Source organism: Rhinopithecus roxellana, chromosome 6 (assembly GCF_007565055.1).
Source record: "Rhinopithecus roxellana isolate Shanxi Qingling chromosome 6, ASM756505v1, whole genome shotgun sequence".
Lineage (NCBI taxonomy): Eukaryota > Metazoa > Chordata > Mammalia > Primates > Cercopithecidae > Rhinopithecus > Rhinopithecus roxellana.
In genome coordinates, this window is record NC_044554.1 from 6,873,189 (window position 1) to 6,896,028 (window position 22,840).

The following is a 22,840-nucleotide window of genomic DNA, read 5'->3' on the forward strand; positions in this document are numbered from 1 at the left end:
TATCAGTATTTTTTTATTACTATATGTTGAATATAGTAAAAATATAAAATGTTCATGAGGACAGCATTAAATGGAATAATGTGGAATCTGGAGCTGCCGTGACGTTAATATGAGAATCTCAAGTCGGGTCGTGAGGCATCATGGATTGAAATACCTTTTTGCAGAGTTTCATACATTTCCCTACCATAAAGCAAAGGACATGATGGAAAGGTTGGTGGAGAATTAAAGCTTTCCAGTTATTTGAGTGTTACTCTATTTTGTCCTAAAAGATTGTGTTTGGTTAGTCTTATCAAACATCTGGGAATACCAAATCATTCACTAGAAGTTGAAGATACAAAGGTTAATACTCATGGGCCTGTATTCTAGTTGCTCACCATGTAACAGGAAAGAAACATATAAACCTCTCTTCCACTTAGGAAAAAGGTCTAAATGATATATGTAATGGAAGTACGCATATCTTGGAAGGACATTTTTTAAGTTTACAAAAACTAATTTTGTCATCTGATCATACTTACCACAGAGTTGCAATAGAACAGACTTAAAATGGACTGTCAAAAACATATTTCTGTGTGGCCACAAAAGTATGTGCAAAATATTTGGAGAACTTCAGAAGATGTGCCAGAATGCAATATTACTGGCCGGGCATGGTGGCTCATGCCTGTAATCCCAGCACTTTGGGAGACTGAGGCAAGCAGATCACCTGAGGTCAGGAGTTTGGGACCAGCCTGGCCAACGTGGTGAAACCCTGTCACTACAAAAAATGTAAATATTAGCCGGGCGTGGTAGCATGTGTCTGTAGTCCCAGAACTCTGGAGGCTGAGGCAGGAGAATCGCTTGAACCTGGGAGGCAGAGGTTGCAGTGAGCTGAGATCGCGCCACTGTACTCCAGCCTGGGCAACAGAGCGAGACTCCGTCTCAAAAGAAAGAAAGGAAAAAAAAAGAATGCAATATTATTGACTTGTTCAGTTTTTCTCTGGGCATTGAAGGCATACCTTCTGATATTCTCCAAACATTTCAGTGTGGGTGAGTAATTATAATCCAAAGATTCCAAAATACGTTATTATAGGTCTTTTTTTTGTACAAAACCATTTGCTGAGTGATTAGTTGCTGTACCACTAAAGCAGAAGACAAATTGATTTGAGTTGGTGTAACAATAGCATGTCATCAAATGAATAAAAAGGATTTTTTAATTGGCCATAGATGTTTTCCTTTTTTTTTCTTTTTTCTTTTAAAAGAAGTCTAGCTTTTAAAAGAACTGCACATGACTTATTTCTCCATAGTACCCGTTTTCAATCTATTTTGATCTCCCCCTTAAGGCATGCTTAAGCTAAGGTATATGTCATTGGCTTAATACATATTGATATTCTTTCTGAAACAGGATATGATATAGTATAATACTTGCATAATCAAGATTATGTCTAGACTGGTGAAATTAAAATAGTGACAGAGCAAAAAGGATCTCTTTCTGCAATAGAATACTTTAGGAAACATTGTTTTCCAGAATATTGATGAAATGTACAGATATGGAATTAGATTTTATATCAGTATTAAAGTTAAGGTTTTAATATTGAAAATGCCCTATTGACTTCTGTATTTTAATCTTATTGGTGTCCATCATTTTAGACTGACCAAGATAATGTGAAATTTGCTTTGAATGTTTCTGTAGAGGTAATAATGAGGAGCTTCAAACCTAATTACATCTCAAAAAATATAAAGTAGAACATACTGTCCAAGATATAGGAGAGGGGAAAATGCTCATATTGCTTATGTTTTGTGCTAAAATGTAATCAATAAATACGTTAATAGGTAATTGATTCCTAAGAAACAGACTAAATACCATCCTTAAACCTTAGCAGTTTTGATTAAGTAAAGCTGAGTTCTTAAATCTTTTTGGAGTTTTGTGTTTGTTTAATAAAATAGTTTGTTTCTCAAATCTTTTTTTTTTTTTTTTTTTTCTAAGCATGTTTCATTAAAGAAAACTACTGGCTGGGTGCAGTGGCTCAAACCTGTAATCCTAGCACTTTGGGAGGCCACCTGAGGTCAGGAGTTCAAGACCAGCCTGACTAACATGGTGAAACCCTGTCTCTACTAAAAATGCAAAAATTAGCTGGGCGTGGTGGCACACACCTGTAATCCCAGCTACTCAGGAAGCTGAGGCAGGAGAATCACCTGAACCAGGGAGGTGTAGGTTGCAATGAGCTGAGATCACACCACTGCACTCTATACTGGGCAACAAGAGTGAAACTCCTTCTCGGGGGAAAAAAAAGGGAAGAAAACTACCAGAGAACAATTTCAAACCAAAGACCTCTTTGAAACCTGCTAAATCAAGATTCTGACTTCTTTCACTCCTGTTAGCCCAGGAAGGGTATGGAGAAAGTTACCTTGAACTCTTGAGACCAGACTTGACTACTGAGTGGGTGCCCCAGGCAAATGATGGCTTCTCCTTTATCTCAATATTCTAGAAATATTTACTCAATATTTCTCTAGAGAAGAAGAGGAAGTTACCTTATAGCATTCTAGTGGAGTGCTAAGGTTTTGAATTAATACATGGAATAGAATCCTTGCTGAGCCACATACCATCTCTGTGACCTTAAGTAAAATTATTTACTGTTTCTCAGTTTTCCCATCTGTAAAGTGGTCATGATAATAGTACCTATTTCCTAAAGGCATAGTGAGAATAAAATGGGATAATTTATGTAAAGTCCTTGGCAGAGTACCTGTCAAATGGTAAATTCCCAAAAATATATTACCTGATAATAGGTTAAAGTATAATTCTTTTGTCCCAAGATGAATTCTTGCACATTTCCTTTTCATTGATTTTAAATTTGAAATAGTCCAGGCCTGGTAGCTCACGCCTGTAATCCCAGCACTTTGGAAAGCCAAGGCAGGAGAATCATCTCAGGTCAGGAGCTCGAAACCAGCCTGGTCAACGTAGTGAAACCCTGTCTTTACTAAAAAAAATACAAAAATAAGCCAAGTGTGGTGGCACACAGCTGTAGTTCCAGCTATTCAGGAAGCTGAGGCAGGAGAATCGCTTGAATCCAGGAGGCGGATATTGCAGTGAGTCGAGATTGTGCCACTGTACTCTAGCCTGGGTGAAAGAGTGAGACTCTGTCCCCCCAGCCAAAAAATAATAATAATAATAATTAAAATGGTAAATTTGAAATAATAATGAATTTTATTTTACTGTCAAGAGAGCTTACACTCATTTTCCTTGAATTATAGTAAATGACAATTGGATAAGATTAATTTATCTCTGCACCCTCGGTTGTAGCTATCATTCCCAGCCTCTGGTTCGGAATAATATCACATGTGAACTTTAGCTTCAATTGAGGATACTTACAGCAATTTTTATTCTCTTCATGCATGCCTTATTGGCCATCTGTTTTCGGGGGAAAAATATAGGTAATAAAAGTGAAAATGGCCCCATAGAAATATGTATTGGCTGCCCTTTCTCATATGAGAAGTCAAAAATAGGCATAATATAAGTAAAAAGTGAGACAAGCCAAGTATTGATTCTATTAAACATATCTGTCTAGACTTAGATCACCAAAGAGAATAAGTGTTCCAAAACAGCCATAAATTCAAATTCATATGCTTCCTTAGAGATCTGTTTATGGTTCTCATATCTCCTCGTATGTATTTGAATGACAGAACCATTATTATTATTATTATTATTATTATTATTATTATTTTTTTTTTTTTTTTTTTTTTTTTTGAGACGGAGTCTCGCTCTGCCGCCTAGGCTGGAGTGCAGTGGCCGGATCTCAGCTCACTGCAAGGTCCGCCTCCCGGGTTCAGGCCATTCTCCTGCCTCAGCCTCCCAAGTAGCTGGGACTACAGGCGCCCGCCACGTCGCCCGGCTAGTTTTTTGTATTTTTAGTAGAGACGGGGTTTCACCATGTTAGCCAGGATGGTCTCGATCTCCTGACCTTGTGATCCGCCCGTCTCGGCCTCCCAAAGTGCTGGGATTACAGGCTTGAGCCACCACGCCCGGCCCAGAACCATTATTTAAGGTAAGGATCGGGTGATAACATGTTCTGAGCCTTTTATTGGTGTCCTGTTCTCCATTTCTCTGCTTGTTCCCTAGACTGAAGCTACACTGACCAAAGCTACAGCATTTTACATTCTGTAGATGTTGGTTGTGTGCTCATTGCCTGAGGCAGCCAACTATTTAATTCTGTCATTGGAACCAGGATATTGAAATTCAGTTAAAATTTGAAGCCCACAGTAGCTGGTAGATTTTTTGTGGGTTTATATTTGTTTTCTTTTGTTGAACATAAATAGTGTCACATGTACATTACCTTGGATCTAAATGGCATCCATGGCTAGGTGCAATGACTCACGCCTGTAATCCCAGCACACTGGGAGGCCGAGGCAGGCAGATCACCTGAGGCCAGGAGTTCGAGACCAGCCTGGCCAACATGGTGAAATGCTGTCTCTACTAAAAATACAGAAATTAGTTAGGCATGGTGGCATGCACCTGTAATCCCAGATACTCAGGAGACCTGAGGTGTGAGAATCTCTTGAATCCAGGAGACAGAAGTTGCAGTGAGCTGAGATCGTACCACTGTCCTCCAGCCTGGGTGACAGAGCAAGACTCTGTCTCAAAATAATAAAAATAAATAAATAAATGGCATCCGTAAGTATTTATTGCTATGAATTCATGGCTGATCAACAGCATTATTTATGTTTTCATTAAATCCTAGGTGGCACTGTATTTTCTTTTTGGTTATATAGATGAGAGGTTTCTGTGTTGCCCAGGCTGGCCTCGAACACCTAGCCTCTCCTCCTTATGCACAAGAACAACAGGCCTGAGCCACCGCAGCTCCTGGTGGCACTGTATTTTCAAATGCAAGTTCAGTGGGAGTATTTTGAGATCTTCTGTTCGTTTGTAGACCAAAGAATATTTAAGTTTCATTTTTGAAATCTCTGCTTGTGTTACAGATTAGAGACTTATAAGACCATAAAATATGAAGCCTTCTAATAGATAGTTAGCACTCAGAATGTCCTTAATGCTAATTAAGTAATGTGACATAAAACATGAAAAAGAAATCTTAGTTACAAACACATTAAACATGTCATATTTTTCTCTTTTAGTGCATTTATTTCTGCTTTTTGGAATAATGATATTACTGATATAAAATTGTACTCAAGTCTTTCAAAAGTTAATGTCTGTTTGTATATAGGTGCTTTCTGCCTTTGCACTTGCTGTTTTGCTGGTTTTATCAGAAGTGAAGCAAATATTTGTTGTCTTCGGAGCTCTACTAATTTATATAAAAGCAGTGTTGATGTTAAATGAACAACCTAATGTTTAGCTTACCTGTTGTGATGAAGAGTAGTTACAGAGGGATAAATCTTTAACTATTAAACAATTTTTCAAATTGTTAAACGGTTTTTCTCTTGTAGTGAGAGATTTTTCTTGAGGCTGAATAGAAACGGGCTTCCCAAAGCCCCTGATAAACCGGAACGACATTGCTCCCTCTTTGTGGTGAGTGGATCTTGTTTCATTCATAAGGCAGATTCATCCAATTATGATTCATACTATTTAGGAGAAATAACTTACTGTGAGAGAACACAGTGAATTTGCTTTTAAACTTTATGTAAATAACACGCAGATTACATTAGTGCCCAGAATTCTGAATATCACCTTCCAGGATTACTTTAATTCCGTTAGTGTATTACTGCTTCTGTTATACTATTACCAAAGTATAACAATGATTGCCGGACACGGTGCCTCACGCCTATAATCTCAATACTTTGGGAGGCCGAGGCAGGTGTATCATCTGAGGTCAGGAGTTCAATATCAACCTGGCCAACATGGTGAAACCCCATCTCTACTAAAAAATACAAAAATTAGCCAGGCGTGGTGGCGGGCACCTATAATCCCAGTTACTCGGGAGGCTAAAGCAGGAGAATCACTTGAACCTGGGAGGCAGAGGTTGCAATGAGCCAATATTGCACCACTGCACTCCAACCTGGGCAACAAGAGCGAAACTCCATCTCCAAAAGCAAAAAAAAAAACCAGTGATCACGCTCAGCAAGACAGCTGGTATTTAATATGTGCTTAATAAATGTTTAAAGAATGAATGAGTGAGAGATTAAATCAATAATACTTTCTTCTTTAAAGTATATTACTTGGTATCAATTGACCTAAGGTTGATTGTAATGCTATTTTTAGAACAGGATTTAAATCATGTACTTCTGCTACAAACATTCCATTAAGAATGTCTGTGTTCATCTCTTTCTTCTTTTATTTGTGAAAATAAAGTGCTCTGCCCTTTAAGTGCAGCTCATGTCTTCCAAAATAACCAAACTTTGTTTGTTTGTAGGATTTGGGTAGCAGTGAGCTAAGAAAGGACGTCTATATCACCGTGCACATTATCCGAATCGGTAGGTATAGCACTTGTCAGTGCAGTAGGAGCAAGGAACAGAGAGGAGAAATGCCGAGAGGTTTCTATGTTGTGATTTATTTGCTGTCGGAATTAGAAAGATATCAAAGCCAGATTTGAATCCAAGAATCACAGAAGTTGTGAATTGTCCCCTGACCTTCCCAACCCCACGTATGACCTCCTCACCTACCATAAACAGATTCTGGTCTCTTAATATAAGTGATTAAGAAGTTTGTTGTGTTTGATTTTGTTCTGCTAGCCTTCCTAAATGTATTTGATTCCAAAATGTTGTGTTTGTCTGTTAAAATTCTAAATTCTGTTAGCATAAAATGAATTTTTCAGAGCTGAGTTTCCTATAAGTTAATGAAAGCTCTATAGAAATTGGCTCTACATAAATTTTCCAAAGTGCAGAATGCTTCAGAGCGTTATTCCAGAAGGTGCTTCAAAAAACAGGCTGTGAAATAGTGAATACTGAATGTTTTTTTAACTTGTATAATGTCATCAGCTTATTAAGGGGTCTGAGAAGTCCTGAAGGGAAAAATAAATATGCCTGTCTAGCTTTGTTGACCCTAGTTTTCCTCAAATTTGATTTGACTATGAATGAAAACACTTATATAATGTAGCAGAACCCACTTTGATGTTCTGTGATGAACTTGCTCAATGAAACCAGAATGTGTTCCCTCGTTTTTACACATAAAATGCCTCTAAAAGCAGACATTTTATGGCAGAGAAGCTAGGTGAAATGAGGAATGGTGTAACCTACACAGTTTTTCCATTAAGTCTAACCAGTCATTATTGGGAATTTGTTCCCACTTCTTCACTAACTGTACTCCGTTACTAGCCTAGGAATACTTCTGTGAGCTAGTAATACCTTGCCATGCAGTCCTGCAAGGTGATTTATTTTTATAGGCTTTGGTTTTATGTACACGATAACTATATTGTGCATTGAGTGAGACTATAAAAAACATGCTTTCATTCCAGCATAGATTTTCTCTTAAAATCTACTCTGAAAACCTGTTTACATTTTATGCTATTTTTGTATTTGAAGGACAGTAGAAATAACAAGCAGACACTTTTTTGTGTTGTTTTTTTCTTTTTATAAATGAGTCTATGAAAAAAATTGGAAAGAATCTTTGAAAAGGTTGGAAAAGTTAGAACCCATGCTGCTGTTTTCTTATGAGATAAAGCCTGTCTGTTCTTAGGATGGCAGAGGTAGTTTGTTATTTAATCTGTGTTTGTTTAAATTCAAATGTAATACTAATGGTTAAAGTAAAATATGGTTTTATGTATCTTCGTGTAAACATTGCTAAAATTTTAATATAATATCTGACAGCAGTAAGAGAAAAAGTAAACCACTTTTGTTTTCAGAACTTTCTCAAAGATATCTAGGGGTTTGGGGTGGTAAAAAAACATGCAGCAAAGTGAGTATGTGCCCTTCTGGCCCATGGACTTCACTCACTGTGTTATTGCCAAGGAAGCTGCCTCAGTAGTACTGCCCATCACAGGGCAGCCTTTGAAATGCTTGGTGTTTGACTTGTAATTGCACTTTTTATTAACATTGTTATGGTCATTAAGTCATTAAAATGAATTTTGAATCAGAAATTACCTCTCTATCCTTGTCCTCAGTTTTGGGGAAATGAATACTTGTTCATTGTTACATGTTCATGTAACAATCTAAACAAGTTAAAACTTTACAACAGTTAAAACTATTTTGGTGATAACTGAGTTCTGAACAGCCTGAGAGCTGAGGCAGGAGCATGCGCATTTGATCACCTGTGCTTACTTGCCATACTTCAGACAACCTCAGACTACTCTAGTCACAGGTGAAATGTTTGAAATAGTTTTTTTGATATGTAATTTGTTTAAAAATAGAAAATGGAAGAGTCACCATTACTGCCTTCAGTGACATGAACTTCCTGGGATGCCTTCACGAATCTCAGGGGCCAGGGGATGGTTCCCAAACATGGGATCTGTTCTAATCTTTGTGTTTTATAGATGGCAACTGATGCCCAGAATTTAAGCTGCTTACCCAAAGTCACACAGCTAGGTGACTGGAGAAGAGAATCTAGAACTGAAGCAATATCTTCTGTTATGCCCAACCTGGGTGCTCTTTATTGCCCAGTTACATTTCATATGGCCTATCTTATAGCTGTATGTTTCTCTAGCTCAAATGCATCTAATCAAATGGCTCCATGGGTAATGCCTGCTCTTTAATTGAACAGGTCGAATGGGAGCAGGAGAAAAAAAGAATGCCTGTAGTGTCCAGTACCGACGACCCTTTGGCTGTGCAGTTCTCAGCATCGCTGACCTGCTAACAGGAGAGACAAAGGATGACCTCATTCTGAAAGTGTACATGTAAGAAACGTGCACATGCTGGAGGCTGGGGTGGGTACAGGGGTGCATGTGGGTCCTACTTGGGCAAATGCTACTTTACGTGGGTAGAGAAGAACAATGGGTAGTTTATGAGCCATTCCTCAAAAACCCAGTAATCTGTAGACTTGTTGCCAGTGAGCCCACAAGCCACAATTTGCCAGTCAGAAGAATTACTGAATCAAGAACCAATGAGTACAGACAGTTTACCAGTTAGGTAGACCATCTACTATGTGGGATACCACCTTTGAATTTATAAACCTAGCACTTCTTTACCTTCAGACAGTCAGTGTTTTCTTGGAAAGTGAAAGTACTTTTTGAAGTAAATTAATTAGAATTGGGAAAGGAAAGCCCAGATGACTTCCATCCTACTCTAGGTGTTAGTTTGCTGGGCCTGCCATAACAAAGTACCACAAACCACGTGGCTTAACCCATTTGTGCCTGAGGTTGCAATTTTTTAAAATTTTTGCAATCATACCTTGGCGATGACCTGCAGCAGTAGGATATAAATAACTCCACATGCTTAGCGTTCTAATAATGGAATACTAGGCATAAATAGATTTTTTTTTTTTTTTTTTTTTTTGAGGCCAAATCTTGTTCTGTTGCACTGGCTGGAGTACAGTGGTGTGATCTCAGCTCACTGCAAGCTCCGCCTCCTGGGTTCATGCCATTCTCCTGCCCCAGCCTCCCGAGTAGCTGGAACTACGGGTGCTCACCACCACGCCTGGCTAATTTTTTGTATTTTTAGTAGAGACAAGGTTTCACCATGTTGGCCAGGATGGTCTCCATCACCTCGTGATCCGCCCACCTCAGCCTTCCAAAGTGCTGGGATTACAGGTGTGAGCCACCGCGCCTGGCCTATAAATAGATTTTAAACAGTAGAAATGTGTTGTCTCACAGTTCCCAGATCAAGGTATTAGTATAGTTGGCTCCTTCTGAGGGCTCTGAGGGCTAATCTGCTCTGTGCCTCTCTTCTGGCCTCTGGTGCTTTGCTGGCAGTCATTGGGGGTCCATGGCTTGTAGACGCATCACTCTGATCTCTGCCTTCATCTTCACATGGTGTTGATGGCTTTCTCTGGGACCAATCCCCCACCCCATCCCTTCCCCCCCTTTTTTTTTCTTTTTTGAGACAGAGTCTCGCTCTGTCACTCAGGCTGGAGTGTAGTGGAGCAATCTCGGCTCACTGCAACCTCTGCCTCCCAGGTTCAAGAGATTCTCCTGCCTCAGCCTCCTGAGTAGCTGGGATTACAGGTGCATGCCACCATGCCCAACTACAAATTTCTCCTTTTTATAAAGATACAGTCATATTAGAGTGTGGTTCACCCTGATAACCTTCTTATATGAGTACCTCAGTAAAGAGCCTCTTTCAAATAAGGTCATATTCTGAGGTACTGGGGGTTAGGACTTCAACATTACCTTTGTTGGGGGATACAGTTTAACCCGTGGTTCTCTACTAAGAAAGTCACTTGATATATTCCAAATACTAAGTTAAGCGATTTTTTTAAATGCACATGGGTTTGGCCCACACCACCATGCCACCTCCCCACCTCCCTTGGACATTGAGACCTGATATACAGCAACATCTTCAGAGCAGACTCAATAGGGTTTCCACACTCCTGGTTTGAGGACCACACCGTTGACTACCTGCATGAGTGAACTGGCTTTCGTATTCCATTCTGGAGGTTGTGTTAATATACCTAATATGTGCCAGTAGATTTTTCATAGGTGATGGTAACACAGGTGGCCCACTGCCTGTGGGACATACACTTAAAATTGCCTTTTTGACCTCTGCTGCAGGGTTTCATGGATTTTTCTACTCTCCATCCAATGGGACCTATGTAACACATTTAATAATTCATTGACAAAGATTTATCTGTAGTGTATGGTTTAGGACCGGAAACTCTCTTCATCCCTCTTAAAAAGGAAAGTGCCTGTGATGTTGATGTTAAACTTGAAAACTTTTGGTGAAATTAGTGGGTGGTAAAAGTTACTACTCTTTTTATCATGTAGCAACTCTCAATTTCAGTGGTTAAGCTTAAATCCATGACGCCCTTCTTTCCGTGCTCAACTGGTGGTCATAAAACGTAATTTATTTGAGATACTAATGACTGTTAATAACCACCCTTTACTGTGTGCACAGTATGTGTGAGGAACTGTGTTAAGCACTTAGCATGTGTCATGTCCTTTTGTCCTCACAACAAACCCATGAAGCAGACAGATGCTCCTAGCTCAGTTTTACACATAGGGGAACGAGAGTTAAACAACTTGCCCCATGTTGCCTAGCTAGTAAGGAAAGGAAGCAGATTTGAGGTCAGGGCTATCTCGCTCCAACACCTGAGCTCTCCAGTTAGTAGTTTGTGTTTTTCCAGGTGTTATTTCACACCATAGTCGAGTAAGGTGATGATGCTGCTGTTATGTGGCTTTTGAAGCAAACTGAAATTCCTCACAAACCCACTCTCATCATTTCTTAAAGTAGTCTCTCCAGGCGTGAGTAGCAAGTATTGTATTTATCCTGCCACTGGGAAAACAGAGGGATGGACAGTCCCATCATCACCCTTGATTATGCAGCCAGTGGAACAAGACCCATGCATTCCAGCCCTGCCAATGGGAGACAGTCACACTCGTGAAGACAAATTGTTCTGCTGTTTGTGTGTGTGTGTGTGTGTGTGTGTGTGTTTTATTGTCTGCTTTTCCATAAGCATCAAATAAAGTTTTAGGTAATTTTTAATAGAAGATAAATTCCTGAAAAATGCCCATTCAGCAAATGATGATGCTGTTTCAAGAGTAATACTAACCAGTCAAAACAGTCACTGTAGATTAGGAAGGAACTGTGAATTTAGTCAAACATGGGAAAGTGCCTGTTAGAAACAATTTGGGAGAAATTTCTATGTGTTAAGGTGACTGAACCCCCAGCCCCTCTGGGACTCAAATAAAGAACAGTAGCAAATGCCTGCCTGAGCCTGGAAGATATTTTAGTCACGTACTTCAGGAGCTTTTTTTTTTTTTGAGTTTTGAGTTTTGTAGGTTAAAAGCATGAATTCTGGAATCATTTAACTATCTAATAGGAAGCAAGCCGTCTTTCTTTCTTCCCCACTGGGCTAAAATAAGAAAACTGGAGGCAGAATGTGCTAAATGGCAATTTGGTGTCTTACAACTGGACAGGTGGGATGGTTTCATTCCATCTTAATTTTCCAGCCCTCTAAGATTCAGTGCTCATTTTGGTATCCCACTGTTAACTGGCTCAAAAATCACCTCCATCATGTTCATCCTGCAAAATCCTGTGGTGATAAAATAAATAAATATGTAAGCAAATAATTGTGAATTATCTGCCTCAGACTTGATCACTAGGAAACAGGACCTGTACTGTGGGAGATTTTGATTGATAGTGTACAGAATCTTGATATTCAGGCCTCTTGGGAGGACACATTCATGGCTAATAAAGCAGTGAATTTACACATATGTTCAGATGAAGGAAGTTTTCCCCAGTCAATCTGGGAGAGTAGTGGCAGTAAGGATGGATAGCAGAACCACATGCTTACAAATCATTATGAGTTACCAGGCGGAGGGACATCCATCCATCCAGCCCAGCCAACCAGCCATCCATCCATTCATGCCACTGACAGTTTCAAGGTGCTAAAGGAAACTCTGAAATCAGCCAGTCCTAGATCCAGTCCTCAAGAACCTTAACAGTCTCTCAGGTGAACTACACCATGTAAACAAAGATAACATGACCTAATGAGTGATAAAACCTAAGAGAAAGAGGTACAGATTGCTGTGAAAAGATGGAGAGATGCCCCTTGTGGAAGATCTGAAAGAGTAATTTTATTATTCTTTGGTAAATCCTGCCAGTCTTTTGCCAGTACAAGCTGTGTTAATGTCAATTTCATTTTGCTTAATTTGCTGCATTTTGATGCGGGCAAATCTGGTAATGTTACAGTAGGCAGAGACTTGCTAATGAGAACTAATTTACTGAGCATTTATTATATGCCAGGAATTACCCTAAGCCCATGTTTATTTAAAGTTCTAGTATATTATCCGTATTTCAAAAATGGGGAAATTAAGACAAGAGTAAATAAACTCACCTAAAGAACATAGCTTGATTAATAGTGAGAATTTGAATCTGGGGAGTTGAACTCAGTTGGGGCTGCCTTCCCCTGTATGCATTGTTCTCTGAGATTTCTGTCTGTTTTGGGGCCACTTGTAATCTGTGAGTTGTTAATCCCAGCTGCTTCTGTCAGGAGGTAGGTGGTCAGGCATTACCAGATACGGGCATTCTTTCTCATCCTGGGACAACCATGCTAAAACTGACAGTCAGTTGCAGCAGGTTGATGGGGACTCCAAGGAAGTACATTATAGTGGTTACAATGAAAAGGGCAGGTGTACTATGAGGATCACTGCTTGACTGCATGCATCATTAAAGCTTAACAGAGTGTTAATGTTTTCATAGGTGTAACACAGAGAGTGAGTGGTACCAAATCCATGAGAACATCATTAAAAAGCTGAATGCACGTTATAACTTGACTGGCTCCAATGCAGGTGAGTGTATGGGCTGACTGACTTTCCCTATACTTTTCATTCCAAGCCCTTTTTTAGTTATTTGTCTGTGTAGGAAGGAAATTATCAGCCCTTTGTTTTTCTCTCTATTCACTCCCTAGCTTTAAAAATGCTCAATGAACATTCTGGTACATCTTCCTATGCTATGATAGGCTTGCACTTATGACTCCCTATAAAAAATGTGTTCCATTCTTGTTGAAATGAAAAAGATAATCTAAATTTGCTCTTTGGTACCACGTCTTCATACCCCTAAGTCGTTATTGAAAGCTAAAAATTGGCCTGGCACAGTGGCTCACATCTGTAATCCCAGCACTTTGGGAGGCCGAGATGAGCAGATCACCTGAGGTCAGGAGTTCAAGACCAGCCTTGCCAACATAGTAAAACCCCGTCTCTACTAAAAATACAAAATACTAGCCGGGCATGGTGGCAGATGCCTGTAATTCCAGCTACTCGGGAGGTAGAGGAAGGAGAATTGCTTGAACCGGGAGGCGGATGTTTTAGTGAGCCGATATCACGCCATTGCACTCCAGCCTGTGTGACAGAGTAAGACTCTGTCTCAAAAAAAAAAAAAAAAAAAAAAAAAAAAGCTAAAAATTGCATGACAAATATGATGCTTGGATTTGTGACTATTCTGCAGAAATAAGTTTGATAAATAGCAATTTTTAGTGAGGTCCAATAAAAACATGCTTTGCGACTGGGCGTGGTGGTTCACACCTATAATCCCAGCACTTTGGGAGACCGAGGCAGGCAGATCATGAGGTCAGGAGATCAAGACCATCCTGGCTAACACAGTGAAACCTCATCTCTACTAAAAAAAAATACAAAAAATTAGCCGGGCATGGTGGTAGGCGCTTATAGTCCCAGCTACTCGGGAGGCTGAGGCAGGAGAATGGCATGAACCCAGAAGGCGGAGCTTGCAGTGAGTCAAGGTTACGCCACTGAATTCCAGCCCGGATGACAGAACAAGACACCGTTTCAAAAAAAAAGCAAAAAACAAACAACAACAACAACAAAAAACGTGCTTCGGTGCCTATGGCTGGCTTTGAGCTTCGACATTATTGACAAACATACAGATTCACACATTGAAGTTGGCTAAAAAGGAAAGTGATGCTGACTGCAGTGGCATGTGAAGAAAAATGTGTGTGTGCTTGTTCAGAGAGGAACTGAAATATTATATACCACTATAAGTCATATGAGGTACACAGTATTGTACTAGTAACATATAGTATATACTATATTATATAGCATATATAGATTGCATAGCATATATAATGACATCTTTAGGTTTGGTCAGTGACAGAAACTTGGTGAATATTGTTTGTTCTTATCCACCGTTCAGACCCACATTGAAGCAAAACAAAGTATGCAGTCATGTGCTTTGATTGACATAAAGAAACTTCAAATTAAGTAAGTTGTTTCTTGAACTGAATGCGTTGTTTTTTAAGACTGATTTTTAAAAGCACCTTGAATATAGATATTTTTGTTGCAGTCCAAATCACCTGGCAATTAGGAGAACTGGAATTTAAATTCAAACCACTTTTTTTTTTCAGACCCTTGCACATCTTGCTAGACCAAACTGACCCGCAAAGAGAAAATCACTGTAGACAGAGCTTTGTCGTTCAGTTCCGTGAGAGCCATAAGTACCTCTAACTCATACATGTGGCAATGCTTCAGACTGTAATGAGTGGTGAGGTCAGTTTTCTCCTCCTTCTCCCAAGAGTTGGAGAGATAACTTGGGTTTTATTTGATGCAGATGGCCCTTTGCTTTGGACAAAGTCCTGTATCTACCTAAACAAACAAGACACTTGGAGTACTTAATATTGAGGGCAGAGTCTCTAAAAGACTCACAGGAGACAGGAGAAATGAAGTACAACATGGAACTACTATGTATGCTTGTCTTCTCTTTTCCCACAAAACAATTATAATTCTCGGCCGGGTGCAGTGGCTCATGTCTATAATCACAGCACTTTGGGAGGCCAAGACGGGTGGATCACAAGGTCAGGAGATTGAGACGATCCTGGCCAGCATGGTGAAACCTCCGTCTCTACTAAAAATACAGAAAATTAGCTGGGCATGGTGGCGCGTGCCTGTAATCCCAGCTACTCTGGAGGCTGAGGCAGGAGAATCGCTTGAACCAGGGAGTTGGAGGTTGCAGTGAGCCAAGATCGCACCACTGCACTCCAGTCTGGTGACACAGAGAAACGCCATCTAAAAAAATATATATATATATGTATATATGTATATGTGTGTGTGTATATATATGTATATGTATACTTCTCCTGATTGTCTATGGATAAAATGGTTTAATTTCAGTACCCCTCAGTAAGATGGTAAAGCTGCTGTTTTTTAGAGAACATATCTTGTGGAATTCGTTGGTAGACTTCCAGCCAAATCCAGTTCTACTCTAAACCTTTTGGTGTTTCTTGATACCAGTAACCATCATTTTGTCCTTAAATTTACCCTAGACCTGTGCTGTCCAATTCAGGAGGCAGCAGCCATATGTTGCTATTGACAGTTAGACATGAACCTAGTATACCACTAGAATTCAGATATGCTGTAATTGTAAAGAACATACCAGATTTTGAAGACTTGGCCCAATAAGAAGAATGTAAAATATCCCATCAATAATTTTCATATTGATTGCATGTTGAAATGATAACATTTTGGATATATTGAGATAAATAAAATATGCTATTAATTTTTTTCTTTTTTCTTTTTTGACATAGTTACTAGGGAAATTTAAATTTTATTCATGATTCACATTATACTTCTGAGTCAGTGCTACTCCAGGCTCTGTTTAAAGGCTAGCATTTTTTTAAGTTCTGTGGATCACAAACAAATCCGTTACTCCCTGCTCCTTTCTTTCTGCCTATTAATCTGTGAATAGAAGAGTTGGTAACCATTGTGTATCTTGTTCTTTCTCCCTATGAGTCCTGTTAATTTGCTTGCATTTGCCCTCTGTATGGATAAAGAAATCCCAAACTAATCCTGACCTTCTGACTTTTCTCATGTAGTCCCTGAGCTTCCTACCATCATAGATGTGGTCTTGACCCACCGCGATATGTTCAACTGTTGGCTACATGTCTTTCCCAACTCCTTTTCATCTCCCAGCCCTTTCCCACTTCACATATGCCTCATGCAGAACAACATTCATCTGTTATTAGGTTGTTTGACTATATCATTGTCCAAACCCTGAGGTGATACCCAATTGCCTCTTGAATCTTGGTGAAGTTCTCAATGATAGGCTTTGATTTATATCTCTAGATAGACCCTAACATAAGTGATCCTGTATCCTTAAGACCTGTGTTAAAGGTCAGGATTCCAGTTAAACCAAACCACAAATTTCCTTCTGCTTACAGACAGGAGTCTCTTAGAGAGTATAGTGTAGTATTGAAGAGCTGTTTCTCTGCAAGCAGGATATCCTAGGCTTGAATCCTCTAAGGGATATCGGGAAGATTAAAAGAAAAAAATGTATGCAAAGCACTTACCATAGGACTTCGTATATGGTGACGTGTTTAGTGTTAGCTATTATTGTTTACCCACTTTAAAGCCACTATCTGGAATATTCTATCCTTACCTCTTAAGTTGTCTGTCTTCATTGTTTCAAAATGGATCCTGATTTAATCTCCTTAATGAAGACTTTTAGAATAATACAATTGGATTATTGATATGTTGGACCATTGAACGAACAACCCCTTCTACACTTTGTTTCCTTCATCTCCTCTCTGCTGATTTGATTGCTAATATCTCTTCCTGGTTTCTTTTAACTTAATTGTTGGCCTTCTGATTAACTTCAGGAAGGAAGGGAAGCACATTCTGTTTCCTTGGCTGGTTCCTCCGATGCTTAGATGTGTCCACATGTTCCATGTGCTTTGTCAATTTTACTAGCTCCTTATTCTTACTGGAATCCTGAGTGAAACCCTACCAGAAAGTGAGATCCAAACCACCCTTTCCCATGAGTCATACCTTTTCTATTTACAGCCTTTGTACTGAAATGAAAAGCTACGTGTTGTAGCCTTTGCAAAGAATGAAAGAAACCATTGTACCATAAAGCCTTGTAAAAAGGGTTCCCCTTCCTTTGGCAAGATCCATTCCCATTTTGCAGCCTACCGTGATGCTCAGATTCCTAGGCAACCAAATGTATGCTCTTTATACCTGGCTTCTGCTACAAAGCCCTGTTTGCTCTCCTGTCCTTGTGACCTCAGCCCTTCTCTACCCTTCTCTCTTAACCTTGAGGCCCAGCCAGGCCCACACAGCCTGCATCTGTCTGCCTTCTATTTCTCTGGTCTCTCTCTCTGATCCTTTCTAGCCTCTCTCAACCTGAGGGAAACCCAGCCCTAAGCCTCTTCACTCTAAAATTCTGCTCTAGAGAGTGGAAGCTCAGGAAGAAACCTAAAAACTATTTTAAAGAAAAGCAAAACTTATACTCCTTCCCACCAAAGCTTCCACTCTTCAGTCTAGGTAGATCATTGTTCTGTATCCCCTTGATCTACACCCTTGGTTGAGGAATGGAAGTTCTGTGGCCAGCAGATAGGGATTCCAGAGCTGTTCAGCTTCATTATTGAACGGGAGGCACATTAATGGCTTATTTCAAGATAGTGGGAGAAGCAAAAGCACAAGAAATTGAAGAGGGAAATTAGGGTGCCTAATGTTTAAACTGTCACAGCAGTTAGATAATGTTGACTTCCACTGTTTTCTTTCTGGGCCACAGAACTGTTGATTAAATGGAAGCCGTGCACTCAAATGTTTTCAAAAGAATTGATTTCACTCTAAAAAGTACTGTTTTTCCCCACTTTCTCCTGCTATTCCTCAGTCATTGGCACTAACAAAAAGAGAAAAAAACACAGCTTTGAAATTGGTTTTGGAAACAAATTCTGCCAGCTAATTTCCAGGCCCTTTATGCTTCGTTGATGTCCTTCTAGCTATCGGAGTTGTAATCTTGTCTGGTTAATAAAGGGATTCATCTAGTTAACTGGGTTTTTTTCCCCTCTAACCTAAGACTTATGTTGCAAAGGTACATTAACCACTATCTTAGCTGAGTTTAGAAACTGGGAGAAAATTGCAAGTGATGCATTTAACTTTTTAAGATTTTTAAAAAATTGAATTACTATATCTCCATGGTTAGATTTAGTTAGGTTGAGTGGTTTGAAATCTCCAAAGTTGTGCTATTTTATGAATTTTAAATCCAAAGGCAATGTTGTGATAATTTGAAATTCTAAAAATATTCATTAATGTGAGCCTGGTTTAGGTTTGTTGAGCAAATGGTTATTATAAATGTCACCTCTGATAGACAGCAGTTGAATTATAGGAATGTGAAATTGGACTGAGCCAATATGATTTACTGAGGCAAATTAAGTTCTACGTACTGAAACAGTGTGTAAAAATCATTGACAATGGTTCAGTATGTCCTAAGAGAAACTTCAAAGTCTTTTCATATTATCTATGTATTTTTGAAATATTTTCTATAGTTTGCACATATAGCTTACAACTAGAAGAAATCCTATTTGCTATTCAGGTAAGTTTCTAGAGTCTTTATTTTATCTTAGATGAGTTTACGTGGTTGTATTCCTGCCAGCTATACTTTTTAACCCCCACAGAAAGTTAAAAGGAATTACCTAGATAAGGAGACCACAATATATAGCAAGAGCAGTTTAACTCTATTCAGGAAATATATGGCGTTCTTTATTTGGCTGAGTTCAAAAGGAGGCTTTTTGAGAGTGTTAGGTTACATTTTTGGGTCCACACATACCAATGTAGTCATTTTATTCAGTGTTACCAAGTTGGTATAATTCGTAAGAATTTGATCAGTGCACCTGATTTTTGAACATTGAATTTGCTTTCTAGTATCATTAAAACAAAAGTAGTACTTATTGGCACCACCTATTGGTTAGACATTTAATATGTGACCTTTTTGCTGACTTTTGGAATTTCCTAAATATTTTACCATGATTTCTCTTTAAAGTGTTTTTTTGAACTAATTTTATTTATAGAAAAATAGTTCAAAGAATTCATAATTTCCCAAAGGTTAACATTTTACTACATTTCATTTGCATAATCTCCCTCCATTTATATATGTATGTGTGTGCATATAGTCATATAACTCAACATTAATGAATTTGATATAATTCTTAAGGATTATATCAGAGCCTTAATTGTATATGTTTGTGTGTGTATATATGTACATATACACGTATATATGCATGTATACAGACATATGTACATATGTATACATATATACATCTATGCATATCATATATATATATACATTTCTTTTCCTGAACTGCGTAAGAACAAATTGAAGACATGATGCCTCTCTACCCCTGTTTACTTCAGAACATAGCAACAGAACCACAGTACAATTATCTAAATCAGAATGTCAACATTGATATAATACTATTATCTAATCTGCAAACCTTATTCAGATTTTGACAATTTTCTCCATGTCTTTTATAACAAAAGAAAATCCTAGCCGGGTTTGGTGACTCCCACCTGTAATCCCAGTACTTTGGGAGGCCAAGGTCCGTGGATCACTTGAGGTCAAGAGTTCAAGACCAGCCTGACCAACATGGTGAAAACCCATCTCTACTAAAAATACAAAAATTAGCTGGGTGTGGTGGCACGTGCCTGTAATCCCAGCTAGTCAGGAGACTGAGGCAGGAGAATCCCTTGAACCTGGGAAACAGAGGTTACAGTGAGCCACGATCATGCCACTGTACTCCAGCCTAGGTGACAGAGCGAGACTCCATCTAAAAATAAAAAAATAAAAAGAGAAAGAAAGGAAATCCAGGCTATTTTGCATGCAGTTGTCATATCTCTTGTTTCCTTCCATCTAAATCATGCTAATGACAGCAAAGAAAAAATATAGTTCAAAATATGTTACTACATTACACTGTAAGATATTTTTTAAAGTTCATGCAGTATTAAAAAAAAAAAAAAACTAAATCCAAATGATGTTAATGGAAGTAGTGATTAGAGCTTAATTTCATTTTCTAAATGAGCTATGTATGGCTAATTTAGGTAAAATCGCTAGCAATACTGTTTGCAAGATTTGCTGCATAGGAAAAATACGGAAGTATTTCAATAAATTAAAATAAGCAGATATTAAACTACAATCATAGATGCTATTGTAGAGGAGGAAAAATATTTCCTCGTGTATCCTAGGTTCATGGATTAAGCCCGCACAACAAAAGACAGAATAACAAAAGAAAAGTATACACATTTATTTAAGTTCTATGTGACATGAGAGGCTTCATTAGGAAATGAACACCTGAAGAAACAGTTTAATCTTAGTTTTTTTAATAGTAGGTCTGATGAAGAACAGGGAGTTGTAGAGAAATATGAGGGGGGCAAAAAGATACTCTCTAATGGCAATAAACTGGGAGAAACTTAGGAAAGCCTGTTTATTCAGATTCTTCTCTGCAACACTTTGTTTTCAGAGATAAGGGTGTACCTTTCATCGAATCTAGGGAGGGCACCTCTTATGACCTGCTCAGGGGAGAATGTCAGGGAAGGTCCCAGAGACCTTCCAGCACATGGTATCTCTCAAAATAGTATGCCAAGGTACCATGTTTTAGGGTAATGTGTCCTGAACCCCATCACTATGCTCTATATACATTTTTGAAATGGTTTTCAGCCCATGGATTCCTTTGTATTGGTATTGTGGAAATAAAATACAAATAGGTAATAATAGTTACAGCAAAAACAAACAAAGCCTGTTTAAAAACCTAGACATAATCCTCAGTATATACATAATCCTCAGTATATATATTGGAATGTTGATACACTAAATCAGAATAAGAATGGAAACTTTAAAGTGACAAATTCCCCTTAGTTAAAAAGGAAATGTTGAAATCCCTTTGAATGGTCTCATCACTCCTACCAAATGTGGACAAGCCCCTCTCCAGCTTTCATTGCTGGTCAGCGTATTTATTTTGTGGTTAAGACTCAATTAAAGTAAGTAATTTCACATGTCTTTAATGCCCTTTCATTTGACATTCTGTGACATTATGTATTGCTTCAATCTTATGTTCTCTATAACTCTTAGCCATGAGCTAACCACTTATTTAGAGAAAACATAAAAGCCTTTCCCAGAACTTTGAAATTTAGAACTAGCAGATCTGCGAACCAGCAGTTATAATCACAAGATTATTTGTTCATGCTTATCATACCTTTTACATGTTAGAAGGTAGTCATCCCAAGGGATAGGGTTACCCACTTTGAAGATCTCAGGAAGATGATCTTCAGACGGTGAGCCTATGGTCAGACCCTTTCAGTTATCTTCAGTGATGTCAAAATTATATTCTTTAAGAGTTTAAAGAAGCAGTCAACAATAAGCATATTCACAAATTAACAATACTGGCTAAAACTCAGAAACCAAGGTATGACTATTAAGAAATAGAAGTGTTTTCCTTCCTTCCTTCCTTCCTTCCTTCCTTCCTTCCTTCCTTCCTTCCTTCCTTCCTTCCTTCCTTCCTTCCTTCCTTCCTTCCCGCCCGCCTGCCTGCCTGCCTTCCTTCCTTCCTTCCTTCCTTCCTTCCTTCCTTCCTTCCTTCCTTCCTTCCTTCCTTCCTTCCTTCCTTCCTTCCTTCCCGCCTTCCTTCCTTCCTTCCTTTTTTTTTTTGACGGAGTCTCGCTCTGTCACCAGGCTGGAATGCAGTGGTGCGATCCCGGCTCACTGCAACCTCTGCCTCCCGAGTTCAAGTGATTCCCCTGCCTCAGCCTCCTGAATAGCTGGGACTACAGGCGCACGCTACCTTGCCCGGCTAATTTATTATTATTGTTGTTTTTTGTATTTTAGTAGAGATGGGGTTTTACCATATTGGCCAGGATAGTCTCAATCTCCTGACCTCACGATCTGCCCACCTCGGCCTCCCAAAGTCCTGGGATTACAGGCATGAGCCACCGTGCCTAGCCCTCTTTTTTCTTTCTTTTCATTTTAAATTGGCTTTGAAAGTATATCTAAAAGAGGAGATACATCCCAAATTTAAGCAGTAGCAACATTAATAGTGTAAGTGTCTAGTGCTGCAAGATGACAGTGTTAAAGGACAGCTGTAATTTGGGTACTTTGGTCCTACTGGGTAGAGGCTTTAAGTAGAAGCCAGGCCCCTTTCATCATGTAATTAACACATTGTTAAGCAGGCCTCTGGTAGTGTTCACAGCTCCCATTTTCCCATCTGCATCTTGATTTCTCCATCTAACCTGGCTCATTTGTACACACCAGTCTCTTCCTAATATTCTGGCTTTTGCTCCATTAACTCATTATCCAGTAGTATTGTCTCACTTGATACCTCACACTTTCTAGAAATTTGTCTTTCTTTCTTTCCTCTGCTTTGGAGACTTTCAGAGCCTGTCTCTGACCTCCCAGTGTAAATACCTCATCTTAATCAGTCAGGATTTTACTGCTTGGTGTAGCTAGGATGTGCCTCTGAAAAGTTTTCACTGGCTTTGAGTTGAACTCCAAATAGGATATATAGCTTCTAATGTATTTACTTAAAAATGCAATTATCTTATCTTATAGATATAAC

The 22,840-nt window shown here is 39.0% G+C and overlaps 1 protein-coding gene across 1 annotated transcript in view; it reads left to right on the top strand.

Moving 5' to 3' along the window:
• Positions 1 to 22,840, top strand: part of DOCK4 (dedicator of cytokinesis 4) — a 477,650-nt gene that overhangs the window by 249,703 nt on the left and 205,107 nt on the right. Inside the window, 4 exon segments of the mRNA XM_010382455.2 lie at positions 5,410 to 5,491; positions 6,333 to 6,393; positions 8,615 to 8,747; positions 13,210 to 13,298. Of these exon segments, the coding sequence (XP_010380757.1) occupies positions 5,410 to 5,491; positions 6,333 to 6,393; positions 8,615 to 8,747; positions 13,210 to 13,298 (365 nt within the window).